The sequence below is a fragment of the Dermacentor variabilis genome, chromosome 5 (assembly GCF_050947875.1).
Source record: "Dermacentor variabilis isolate Ectoservices chromosome 5, ASM5094787v1, whole genome shotgun sequence".
NCBI lineage: Eukaryota > Metazoa > Arthropoda > Arachnida > Ixodida > Ixodidae > Dermacentor > Dermacentor variabilis.
Window position 1 is genome coordinate 115,389,666 of NC_134572.1, and position 14,152 is coordinate 115,403,817.

Consider the following 14,152-nt stretch of genomic DNA (forward strand, 5'->3'; position numbering starts at 1 on the left):
AAAAGAAAGAAACACGGGAGGACCCGAGAGGATGTCGAAAGAAGAGCACCGGGAGCGAAGGGAAAGGGTAGAAGCGGGTGGGCAAGGGAAGTGGCGGAAGGGATGCTCTAATCTCTCCCCCCTTCTGAAAGACTGAGGGAGAAGCAAGACGGAAAAAGGAGAGAGAGAGAGAAAGAAATTGAAGGGACCTCGATGCGAGGAGGAAGAGTAGCTGATGCGCAGTTCGGAACTGGCGCGGGACGCTTTCTGGAAGCGGCTGGGGAACGGGCGCCGCCGACGAGCGAGCGAGCGAGCGTCGACGCCGGGAACGGGACGGGACGCGGCCCCGAAAATCTGCGAGAGAAACGCGCTCCTCCGAAGGAGTAGCGGGAGAGAGGGAGAGCGAAAGAACCGGAGGAGCGCCCGGGCGAGCAAGCGGGTGCGAGCGCGCCAGCGGCGGGCGCACTTCTCCGCAGCCGGACAAACGACGACGCGCGGAGCGCACCAGCATGGCGAGACGTCCCGCGCCGCGGCCGCTGCTATCGATCGTGCTGTGCCCGCTGCTCGCAACTCGTCGTCCTAAGGGACAGGCCATGCCCACCGCCCTGTGCTGGTGGTGGATCCTGTGGTGCCTGGCGATGGCCGGCGTCACCAACGCGGCGACCGACACCACCAGCGACGGTCGTCGCCACCCTCGGAGTCCTTCGTCATCGGACGAGGAGCAGCCGACGGCGAGGGCCAAGCTGCTCGTGATTCTGGTGCAGGGCGTCAGGGCCGACTACATCGACCACGCCGTGCATCAGGGATTCGCGCGAATGGCCCAAGCGGGCATCCGCGCCGAGTACGTGCTGCCGGTGTTCCCGTCCAGCCCGTACCCAAACGCGTACAGCATTGCCACAGGTACGTGTACACTAATGGCCGGACGAGACGCAGGATATTTGGCGTAGCTTCGATGCCCGTCTGTATACGCGAACGATTGCCTACTGACGCCAAGCTTCTTTGTCTTTCGCAAGAAGTTTCGTTTTTTTTTTTTTCAGCATGCCACCACACTTGCGAAATTTCCTCGTTCGGTTTCTTCATTCCTAGCGGTGAAATCCCTCTGCCTCATCAGCTTCACTAACAGACCAAGAATGTCAAAAAGAAACACGCATTTAATTCCACAGTTTAACCAGTAAAACGCGGAACCGCCTGTAGCCAGTGACGAGGGACACGAGTCGCTACAACTGTTTACCAGTACCAGCGCTTTTATATTAAAAAAGCACAATGGTTCAAAGTTTGGACCCCTTTAGGAGTTCATTCAAGACTCGCATTAAGAACCGTCATTCGAAAGCGTCGCTTAGGGCAACCGTTTTTCTGTGCTCTGGAAGACAAACAAAAACAATGTCGATGCACTGCTTGCCGTCCGGAGAGTTTTGCATCAGGGTGACAAGTGACGGAAACTCGAAATATAAAGCGAATCTACAGCGGGTTGTTCCTCGTACCATGCGCGTCGTTAGTTCGCTGATGCTACACAAAACATCTTGGACTCAGAGTGAAAAGCGGAATTGGTGGTTCATTCATCGTTCCGAGACACTGACATTTACGCAAGCGATGACTGTGAGGATTTTCCTGTTGCCCGTCATAGGTCAACACCTATGAACACCCGCCACCTCGGAACAGGCGGTTGTAGCTTGCGATTGAAGAACAGCAAGAAGTATGACATCAGATTTGTCAATGACGATGTTGACAAGAATGATTTAGCCTTCAGCGTATTTCGTCAGTCGCTGCTCCAAATGCGAGAAGTGTTGAATCGATATGAACGAAACCAAACAAACAGATTTGTAGGTGATGTAAGGTAGTGAGGCCTGACGACACTGAAATCGCTGCGACATCACATATCCGATAAAGACAGTTAGTACTTCAGCCCTTAGCTGCGACAGAGTGCACCGAAACTACCTGTAACACGCTGAACTGAAGAAGTGAGTTCAATACGAATCAGAGGGCGTAACACGATCAGGAAAAGAGCAGCGACAAGAAAGTGAGGTATTTTTGAAGTGGCGTGAGCAAATTATGATTTCCCTATTTTTCCCGAATGCTAAATTCTAGCCCAATGGACAGATGGCGTGCACATCAGTGCCTTCGAAGACGATGTATGTGCGTTACATGGTTATCGAAGCTTAAAGAAGTGACTGAGTAGAGATACCATTGCTCAGCGGGATGTGGGTTGAAATGGCACTCTTGTTGTACAGACCGTTAAGCCTCTCAATACTGTGGACATTATTTGTGCACCCTTGCGCTGTTGGAACTATGGCCCTTTGTGTTTGTTTGTAACGCTTTGAACACGTGTTCTGCGGTATGTGGGTTGAAATGGCATCCTTCTTGTTGTACAGTCCGTTAAGCCTCTCACTTCTGTGCCCATTATTAGTACACTTTTGCACTGTTGGTACAACGACCCGTTGTCTTTCTTTGTAACACGTGCCCCATTCCCTCTGAAGCGCTGGCTATGCTCAACTGCCTCTGTGTCACGCGCCTATGCATAGGGCTCCAACGGGTTCGCGTAATACTTAGCGCACGTATTTACGTAGCAATACATGATGCTTCTGCTTAACTGCTTTAACTGTTTTAAGAATGATAGGTTGCCTCAAAATATTTCCAAGAAAATCAATACACAGCATTAAAATAGGGGCCCCAAACGTTTTGGGGCCCTAAGGAAATAGCGTCGAAGCCACTGCGCATGCGCGAGACACAAACTGCGTTTGGGTTTTGCGTTGGGCACGCTATTTCACTGATTTAGCGGCAGCCCCAAAAATTGCCCCAAAAGATTTGCGTAAACAAACATGGCGGGCACTCATCGAAGCAACGGCTATAACCTAGCACCAAACTGGGTTCAATTCGTGGTAACGCGTGAACTTCGCAAGCTAGGAGAGGTGACTGCGGTTATCGATTTCTTTCAACCAGCGTGTGTTATGAAGATTGATTCATTAGACGCCGCTGATTTCGAATTCGATTGCGGATTTTATGGCTCGTATCCTAAACATGGCTTAGCATGACTGGTGAAGGTACGTAATGTTGGTTACTCAAAACTAAGGGCAAGTAATTGTTTGCTGCTTACAGAGTAACCTCTAAATAACCTCTAAATAATTGTAATACATGAAAGTAAATATCATAAAGTGGTATATTTTATTCAATTATTTCTAATAGCTTTTCTTTGACGCCGTAATGGCGCTGTCAGCGCAAGACGCTATCCGCAAACGCAAAGCCCTATTCTAAACCTATTCACTCCTGCGGGCCCCAAGGCTAACACCCGCAAAGCTCTTTTGGGCGCCAAACTATTGGGGCCCCTATTCTAAAACTCTCTAATATCTTTCGTCGAAAATTTTATGTGCATTCCTTTTGCATTCCTTTTATGTGCATTCCTTTTACATTCATTCGCAATATATATAGCAGAAGAGAAGTACAATAGATGTTTACAACTGTATTTATTGATCTATGCAAAAAATTAGGACAACGAAGGGCGCTTAGCAAGATCAAATTTAATAAGGAAACAAATGGCACATAGCCAACAGTTGCTGACGGTAGATAATTTAAGCATAACCATATCGTTCAACGGCTTATATTGCTCGATATGCGTTACTATAGATTAACCATCTGCCCAGGCCGACATCATTTGGAAATAGAAAGTCTGTGACCTGATGGTCCCCGAGTGGGCCTAGCCAGGTGACGTTGAGTTTACTAGCGTCTATTGCGGACCGAATAAAGTTGTTTCACTCACTCACTCACTCACTCACTCACTCACTCACTCACTCACTCACTCACTCACTCACTCACTCACTCACTCACACTAATTGCGTTAATCAACTACTAGTGACAAGCATTACAGTTAATATTTGAAGTAGTCAGTTGAAGGAAATCATCATGAAAGTATAGTCCCGTGCTTATACATTTCAAAAATGGCCACGTGTAGCAAGATAACTGTCATCAAATTATTTCTCAAATTCTCCTCAACATACGCGCGAAACCGCGGCCCGCGGAAGGAAGGAAGGAAATAAACTTTATTCGAGGTCCTGCAGGCCACGAGAGCTTTGGGCTCTCATGGAGTGGGCGTCTCCCACGACGGAACCGGGAGGTTGAGTTTCCTGGCGTTGTCGTGGACCTGCTAGACGGCCCAGAGTAGGGGAGCTAGTTCTTCGCTCCGGATTGCTTCCTCAAACTTGCGCTTGTCCTGTTCGCAATTTATGTGAGCTTGCGAGCACGGCCAGAGTAAATGATAGACGTTAAGGGATGTATTGCAACTGGTGCAATAAGACTTGTCGTAGAGCTCAGGCATGTAATGGTGTACTCGGTTTTGCGTGGGATATGTGTCTGTTTGTAGCATTCCGAGTGTAACCGCCTGAGCTCGAGTGAGCGTGCGGTGTGGCGAGCTATACTCTCTACGTTGTAGGTAGTAATGTTTCGTGATTTCATTGTATGTAGTGGGGGCGCCCTTGTTCTCCGAGTGGCCGGGTGAAGCCGCGCGGTCTGTAAGCGCGCGCGCAGCCTCGTGCACCACCTCGTTAAGCTTGGGGACGTCGCCGATCTTTGGTCCTAAGTGTGCCGGGAACCAGTATATGACGTGTTCCTTAATATCTTTCTTGGTAAAAATTCTGTGTTCAGCCCCTACTGTGTGTTATCTGTACTGTGTTCTACTTTAGTCTTTAGATTTGTCCTGTTGCTCTTCCTTTCCTCTTACCTCCCATACTTCCTATCTTCCATTTCTGTGTTGCTGGCACCTCCCTTCTGAAGAGCAGGCAGGCGTTGTGCCCCTTCCGGTGGCAGTTGCCAGCCTGCTCCTCGCTTTCCCTTTCCTGTTAATTGTGCATATGTGTTCACAAATAATAATAATAATAATAATAATAATAATAATAATAATAATAATAATAATAATAATAATAATAATAATAATAATAATAATAATAATCGTGGGCTGCAGAAAGCGCCAATCAGAATCGGGTCGTAGAAAGACGGAAGCGCAATGGCAGCTTAATTTTACGCCATCTTTCCACGTTACAGAGACATGCACCGCTAGCCGCACTTCGCTGTGTCGCATGCGTAATGAGGTAAATTGAACGAATAATTTGACGCCAGTTATTTCGGTCTACAGAGTCATTTTGAATTGTAGAAGCATGGAACAATACTTTTACGAAGGCTTCCTATACAACTTTACAAATAGCCATGTGCTGTAATGTTCGCAACCAAAAGGTCAATTAATATAATTAGTTTAATCATACGATCAACTGCATTCGTTTTTCTTGCTACTGATGTCCGCCTGGGCACACCATTCACCTGCAGTAACGCAATTCGAGCACTCTTTGAGGGGATTAAAAAAGAAGTGTTCGACATAAAAAAGAACACTATTGTAAAAAAGTAAATATAAATCTTTTTTTTTTCAAATTTTAGTTCCACCTAAAGTAAGAACACCTACTGCAATTACCGCATACTGCGAGTTGTACCAGATGAAACAATTTCCACAATCAAAGGCGTAAACCTCGCGTATAGAATAGCGTAACGTCATTTCCCGCGACAAACACAAACAGATTCGTGGCGGAAGAAGGGAACGGCTTTCAAAAGAGAAGCCACACTGCGGTTGCGGCGATCGCGCAGATCGGCGATGTGAAGATAGACACGCTTGTCACACAACGTGCCACTACAAGACGCGTGCAGTCAGGGGCTCGACGTCGCGTGTTCGTATACCGAGTACCACGCATTCCGCGTTCATTTCTCGCATCTTCTCTGTCACGCATGCGCACTAGGAGGGCTCTCTCATCCCTTGTTGGTCCAGCTGCTCAGCGTGTCTCACAAAGGGGCTTCTTTCTTCTGGAATCCTGTCCAGATGCTTGCAGCTCAGAGGCGCTTTCATTGAGGGCGGAGAGGAAAATGGGGCAGGGGGTAGGGCATGGTAACTTCTTAGAAAAAGAAGAGAAAGAGCAGCCGTTTCTTGGTGCTATACGGCTGGCAAATCACACTTTTGCCGTAATAGGAGTGCAGTTTTTAACTTGAATCTAGCTAGATTTGTATGGCTGCTGGTTTGACAAGCTACCAGATGTATATACGGAGTGATCATTTTTAAGCTTTCCTAGAATTTTTAAAAATCGCCTGTTGTAGATGGCATAATTATTCTCCTTCAGCTGGATTATTCAAAGAGGCAAACATTACTAGCACGAGAAATCGAAACACATATTCAAATAACTAACGAAATTTCTCTAATTAGCTTCCTAATTATTTACTTTATGACTCATATTGCAATTTACGAATTGTAGACGTTGAGTTTGCGAGACTTATCCATGTGGAATGAACCTCCAGGAAGAGACATTACGCGATATCATTTACCACGATGTGGCATGATATACGTGGGCGTTATAGTTAGTTTAGTGCTTCAACGCATAAAAAGCTTTTTTTTTCGTGCTTTTTGGGTTTTTTTTTTCATTTAAGTGAAACGATATTGCATTTTTACGGCTCGTCTGAGGACGCATATCTCCAAATTGGTGTCATTCTGGAAATTCGTTCCTATTGGATACGCCTTGCAAACTCGCCTGCTATAATTCGTAAATTGCAAAATGTGCCGTCCCCAAATTAATTTTAATTAGTCATAGTTTAGTTATTTGGATATGGGCGTTTGATGGTTTCTCGTGCATAATGTACACCTCTCTGAAAAATTGACCACAAGGATTAGAATTAGGTTATTTGCAATAGGCGATTTTTTTTTAATTCATCAGACATAAAAACTATCACCACGCATGTAGAATATATGACTTCATAGTTATATTCCCGCTATGGATGCATCAAACGTTTGTTTATTTATTGGAATTGTTACGACTATGCAACCTGAGTGACGAAGTTTGGGGACTCAAGGCCACCCGACACTTACGTTATATGCCACACTAAATGGCTTTGGCATAGTTTTGAACACTTGGCGATTTTAACGTTTGCCAAAGTCTCAGTACACGAATTGGTTCGCATTCCGCATTTACAAAATGCGACTAACGTTTACAGTCGTCTTCGTATTTCACAAGACACAAACATCAGATAAGTCTGTTAAGTTAATAGGAAGTACTTCGAAAAATATCAATGCGAGATTTTATCTTCTTCTCCAGCTTTATAAGGCAAAAAAAGTTAAGTTGTTAACGGAGCGCAGTAGCATAGCAACGACTGCTATAAGGTGTTAAACGCTCAAAAAAATGGAAAGAAAAGAAAGAAGGGTTAGAAAGAAAACTTACAGAGAAGTTTATTGGAATAGTTCTGTTATATAGAGGATGTTGTGGACACATCTTCGTTTAGGGGAGTTGAATGAACGAACTTATAGTAAACCTAAAGCGCGAATTCCTGGAACACGTTTAGAGCAATTCGTGCCGGTTTGGCTAGCTTGCATTGCTGGCAAATAGCTCCCCGCATCAGTTTTTAATTCTAGTGCTGCGAATAGCTTACGTTCAGACTCGTATTAAGACCAACCTGATTACGGGACGAAGATCTGCCATTCCACGAGAGGAGGCGATGCGTGCTGTGTTTTAAAGGCCACGACAAAGTGAAAGGCTGAACAAACATCTGGAGATTGCTTCAATGTCCTTCACAATCTCTCTTACCTGTGCTCTTATTTACGTTCTTATCGCTTCTAGAGGTACTAGCCATCCTTTGTTGGCCTTTCTCTCAAGTACAAAAAGAAAAAAAACAAAATAGCGGCTTAAAGGTGGAACCAACGACGTCATTATTCCGTCGCAACGTGCGTCCTACAATACTTAAAAAATGGAAAGAAATGGATATCCTAATTGAGAGTGCAAGTCATTACTCGAACCGGCGAAGCAGAAATAAATTCAGCGGCAGCTGCGCACTTTGCTCGTTTACGGTGCGTCGTCAGAGTATTCCAGCGGTTAGTTCGTCCCTGTCAGTGATTGCGTTTTTCTTGAAAAAAAAAAAAACACTGTCAACTCTCAGGTTCCTTAGGCACTTTAACGAGTCAAGTAGACAAGTATACTTGATGCTGGGTACTCTGCACCGGTTAGCAGGAGCACAGGTTAAGGGATAAGATGACAGGTACTGATAATCCAATTTTACAATGACCTGGTGAAAGAAACCATTGGGCATAGAGAACAATTTGTACCGCCTGACGTCATGTCTGTGGCGGTGCAACAATAGCCGTAACTTTTAGCCTAAGTCAGAAACCAATTACGGGTTCGCTTCCAGTGTGGCACGCCTGGAAGAGCGTGCCTCAAAAAAACCCGCAACGTCAGTAGTTCCTTTTCGTCCCTTTGTTTCGAGCCAACTCAACGTGCAGCAATTTCTCTGTCTCTATCGTCGTCTCTCTCTTTTTTTTTCTTCTTTTTTTGGCGTTTCTCTCCCTCGCAAGACTGGACGGTGAGTCCATCAATATTGATCCCCCCTAAGCAAGTGCTTCGATTAAAGCTATGCGGCCGGAATAAAGCCATGCCGAAAAAAAAGGAGAACGGCCATGCAATGCGCCAAGGCCGAGCTGCGCTATAGCGCGGCACGTTTCTATTCATTCGCCAATCACCGAGTTCAGGTTCCGCTGGTGCGCTCACGCGTCGAAGGCTTCCAATTATTTTCAGCTCAGCTCAAATCGAAAGAGCGAGCAGCGGGCTGCGACAAAGACAGAAGATGAATGTAAAGCAAAGAACAAGGAAAAGAAATCTCCTCAAAACACCGAAGGTCGGGACGAATGGCGACGCACTCGTTAATAACGCTCGCGGCCGTAACACAAGGAGCGACGCTTAGCGAGAAAGGGGAAAAGAAGCGAGGGGGGGGGGGTGATGTCGCATCGCGAGAACTATATGCAGGAAGTATGGGTCGACGCCGATTCCCCTCGCGGGGGGTCCCGCCTGCTTCGTTCGCAGATTGAAAGATATCGCATTCGGCGGGAAGTAATGAAGGAATCCTGCGGGGGGTCCACGACGTATCTTTGTCTTACGACAAAAGGCGAAGCGTACGCGGAAGGGTCCGCTCTTAAAGGGAATGTCTAATTGGTATGCCAGCTCCGATTGTTGCTCGTGTTTGATGAGACAGTGCGCAGACTAATCTTTTATCAATAACCGGGCATGTTGTAAACGTTGTATCAGCCACCGCCTGGTCGGAAGAACTTGACTTCGTAATGTTAGCTCGAACATTAAGTGGTTGTTGCGTTCAATAGTGGAGCATATTATTGTTCATACGTGAATGTATGCTCTTCACTCGGGGTGAGTGCAATCGTGCGGCTAGCCTGGAGCTGCCGGTAATTCCCACGGCCGCTACGACCATTGTGACCTAAGCCTCACTACTTGGCTGTGTACCATGAAATCCCTAGGGCAACGATCGCAGCACTTTTTCCATACATAGTTTTCATTGACGTCGTCGTGGCCATCATGTTGGGGCACTAACACGTACAGAAAGCTGCATAAACAAGTTACGGAAGAGCACGATAACAGAACAGGCGCGTCTTGCACAGAGTTACAATTTGATCACAGTGATGATCCAGTGAAAAGCAGTCACGGTCAAAGAGCAATAGAATGTGCTGGGGTCTGATGTCGTGCACTGACGTCATCGTGGCGTCCATGTTTGGGTATACTATAGCACGGTGACCTTACAACAAAGCTATGCATAATGCAGAAGTGTGCCACTGTGCTATTCTTTCCGTCTACCATTTGCCTTATACCCTACCCCAGTAAAACGGATAGCCAACCAGAATGTTTTCCGGTTAACCCCCCTGCCTTTCCCACCCCTTTGTTTCTCTCATTGTGCCTGTCACACCAGACATCGCGCGCCTATGCTAACCGGCTTGCTCGTATACTGGTTAGGTTACCTGCCATTCTGCGTGGCAAGCAGGACAACGCCGTCACACTATCAGTCGTGCCTTGCCGTCACTCGAACTTCGTCACGCAGTTCGTCACGGGGCATTTCCGTCTGACGTAAGCGCGGGGTCTGTCTTTCTGGTGCTCCTATATAGCGGGCTCGGTTTTGATATTGGCTGGTCTTGGCATTCGATCAACTTGATGACGAATGTCACGATTTGTATATTACTACCTCAAACTGTGCCATATTAAACGTCTTTCTCTATGCTGCAATGCCAACAGGTAAATTGTAACCCGATAATTATTCTGCCCAGTTTCAATAATAGCTGGCAAAGCGCGTTCGCCTTGCCTGATGGTTGATATGCAAGAATGCTACTTGCGTTGCGCTCTAGCTTTTATTACTCTCATAAAAAAATCTGTATGGTAAAATAAAGCAGCCCGTTGTTATCGCGTAATATATGGATTAACATCAGTTGTAAGTCAGCACTTTGTCATTTCTCGGCCGCTTAAATTTGTGTTGGCTTTTAAGTTCCGAATGCACAGTTTATGTTTCTGAACCTAACGGGCACAATGATGACCGAGAACGTTAAATTTGAAATTACCTCAGCGCGCAACTGCGAAAGCGCTTGATAAGTAGCGGCGTAGCTTACCTTGAACACTCCGCTACGCCTTTTCCCTTGAGTCAAGATGCAGCTTCAGCCCATAAATTATAATAATCATTCAAGGAGAGCGACGGTTCTTGGTTGAACTTGGTTGCACCGTATAGAAGGACGTAATGCGGCCGCCTCCCTTTTTTAGTCTCTTTTAGTGTCGTAGTTTGTGGGATACCAGAGATATGCACTGCAGCGGAAGCAATAATGACGATTGATTCTACATGTTTTATTCACTACAAACATTTTCGTGTTGCAAGCTACTCTCATTGTAGTCAAAGAAGTTAGGCACTATACATTCATAATTCTGTTGGTGTCGACACCTTAACGCCAGCAGCTAAGCAACACAAAACCTTGATTACAGCAAGAGTTTTGTGCATAATCCGATGGCGCGATCTCAGAAGCCGTAGTCTTGTGCTCTCTGTTTAAGCGCAAGGTCAGAAGGTGCCGCCTCCAGTGACGAGGCAGAAAACGTCTCGTCATCCACATGAAATTGAATGCCAGATACCGGACCAATAAATATTTAAAACATCACTTGATTCATTGACGGTTCCACATGTCCGGGAAAGTGCTAACGTCATCCCTATCTTAAAATCTGGCAGCAGAAAAGTAGTGTTAAACTACAAGCCGACCTCGTTGTTGTTAACCAGCTGCAAATTACTTAAGCTTATCATTCACAAGTACATGATACAGCACTTAACCGAAAATAACGTTCTTTAGAAGTTCCAACATGGCTTTCGGGCTGGCTATTCCACGGTGACTCCATTGATTGAATTTTCTCATTACATCACTTTCGCAATAAACAATCGGGGCCATATTGACGCCATGTTCAATGACTATCGAAAATAATTCAACACCGTGTGCCACAATGTGCTCCCCAAACTTGGTGCTGTCATTATGAATAGTAAACATCGTGCGGCACGTTTTTCAAGCCAGGTGTTGGCCAATGAGTTAGTAAACAATGTTGTTGTCCGTGTTTTGTGGAGTGGCGCGTGTGGTAGACGGCAATTAACTTTAGGAAAACAGTCTACGAAATTCACAAACAAAAGCGTACCATTACATCTCAGTTACGGCTGTAATGTGCAATATAAGCATATTGTTCTAACCGGCGCCAAAGCACTACAAACACGTGGATAATTAAAGCGATCCCTAAAGAATTCGATAAATGATTGCAAAACAGTTCATCAGTCGCTAGTCCTGCCGATTTTTACTACGCTTCTGTAGTGCCGGCATTACACCACTGGTTTGCTATAGATAAGGCTGGAAGTGTCCAAATGAAATAATTATATTATTTTTTGCATTTATGACCGGTAATTCTAACCTTCTCCACATGCCCACATTTTGAAACTCTGTCCCTTGGCCCATAGACGCGTGTATAACCGCCTTGTCATGCTGCTCATGATTGCACACGAGTCTACTATTGCATCGCCGGTCTCGCACGCCTTTAAACACTGTTCTGTGTAACCAGTGCTGGATTGCTTTGAGCTTTTGTTATTTCTTCTAACTGTACAAAAATGAGATAACCTAGGCGGGAGTACACTAAGGGAAACGCCAAGTGAAGAAATTGCTCCGGCAAAGTCTAATCATATCGTATGTTAGCACTGCATACTTTATTCATTTTTTGCTGCCTTGTTAGGAAATGCAGTTTTGTGTATAGTCTGCATTCTGTGAGGATGATTATATATTTCGTGTACCCACTCTGCTATATCTCGTGCTATCAACAGAGCAGTATATCTAAACAAAGAAATTGCTATGATATGAATAGTCGCACGTAGATACTGAAGCTGAAACTCTTTATTACCTGGGTTGAAGCGTTGTATATAATTACACCATTGCAATACTGTGTGGGTCCGGTCATCAACGTCAAGCGGACACGGCCAATATACTTCTTGGGTATCCGTGGTTGTGCGCTAGCTTTGACTGAAAACAGACCTAGAAAGCTTCAGAAGGATGGCTTGCTGCGCTACTGAGCATTTCATTCTTGCAGCCAACAGCGCGAAGTATAACACGACAGAAAGTAAAGGTGTTTCTGCATTTCCTTCTTGGTCGTGTTATTTTTCGCGTTGCTTGCCTCAAGCGTAAAAAAAAAAAAAGATACTCCCGGCAACAAAACAACTATGGCATTGACTCATTACATCAAGCGAACTCTGATCGCCGGCTCAGCACCTGTCACGACGCTGAGGCCAAGCCAATACCACTCGATCACTTGACCTGTTTTTCCCATATGCCGGCTTCAAGCGCCCACTAGTGCGTATTGCTTTGAATGTGGTGAATGTTGCCTAACGAAAACAAGTCCTTCACCAGCCTGAGACGCGCATTGTTTGGCTTCTGTCTGTCGATTCACTTGCAGAGTGCGTTGAAAAAGTGTGAACACTAGCACGTGGAACTTAATTGCATGAAAGAACGCATTTGCAGTGTTAACATAACACTATGATGAATAAACTTCTGGCCGGGCGACTTGGTACTTTCTTGCGATGAAACAGACAGAACAGCACAGCAGGTACTTAAAAAGAAAGATAATACGCGCATATTACCAAATACACGATATAAAATAAGCGGTATAGGGCTAGTTAGAGTGTGGACTAAGAATGGCGTTTCGAGAGCTTCGATAGCGTTCTCATCTCTCACTCCCCTTTCCCCCTTCTCCAGCGCATGGCAACACTCCTCTCCCTATCCCGTTCCTGTAACAGGCATTTCATGGAAGAAGATACGAAGACAAGTAATCATCATGGTTAGATGCACTCCGTCGTCGTTAAAAAAATTAAATTATGGGGTTTGACGTGCCAAAACCACTTTCTGATTATGAGGCACGCCGTAGTGGAGGGCTCCGGAAATTTCGACCCCCTGGGGTTCTTTAACGTACACCTAAATCTAAGTACATGGGTGTTTTCGCATTTCGCCCCCATCGAAACGCGGCCGCCGTGGCCGGGATTCGATCCCGCGATCCGTCGTCGTATACAACGGGATGAACGGCACGGATGTTTGTGTCAACTTGTCGTAAAACTGTCCTTTGTTATATGCTATGAAGCAGCGAGTGTAGACATGACGTTTTTCTATACTATCCTACAGCACTGCACATATAGATAGATAGATAGATAGATAGATAGATAGATAGATAGATAGATAGATAGATAGATAGATAGATAGATAGATAGAGATAGATAGATAGATAGATAGATAGATAGATAGATAGATAGATAGATAGATAGATAGATAGATAGATAGATAGATAGATAGATAGATAGATAGATAGATAGATAGATAAGTACGCTGCGGCTCTAGGGCGAAATGCGCGAAGGATCAAAGAGGAGCAAGAAGAAAAGTCGTCCCACTGGAGAAGAAACCACGCGAGTGCCATCGATAGAGAGGCCAGAACAAGTGCACCGGGACGGCAGAAAGCCGAGCGGCAACTGAAGCCCGCGCCAGAGGTAGTGGCTGAAAGCAAGACGGAACGGCTTTCCATGGCGCTTTTACGGAGTGGCGGCGCCTCCACCCTGCACCCAGAAAGAGCTCGCCCACGCGCCCTCACTGAAAGGCTTTTCACCCCAGAAGCGAGCGCACTGCGCGAAGAAGCTAGCCGGCGTGAGGCCAACAGCCGCGAGCGACCGAAGAATTGCAAAGCGCGTGGCAGAGACGACTTGGGGTATAGCACCCTGCATTCACTATGAGGCGGCACAAATTGGTATGCTGATGAGAAAGAGAGGCCACGCAAGGAACTTCCTGGGCGTCGCC

General features: G+C 45.9%; 1 protein-coding gene across 1 annotated transcript in view; it reads left to right on the forward strand.

Moving 5' to 3' along the window:
- The first annotated feature begins 276 nt into the window (after nt 1–276).
- LOC142583076 (glycerophosphocholine choline phosphodiesterase ENPP6-like) overlaps nt 277–14,152 on the forward strand; it is a 92,159-nt gene continuing 78,283 nt past the window's right edge. The window contains exon 1 of the mRNA XM_075693365.1: nt 277–879. Within this exon, the coding sequence (XP_075549480.1) occupies nt 489–879 (391 nt within the window). The 5' untranslated portion in view covers nt 277–488. The remainder of the gene's footprint in view (nt 880–14,152) is intronic.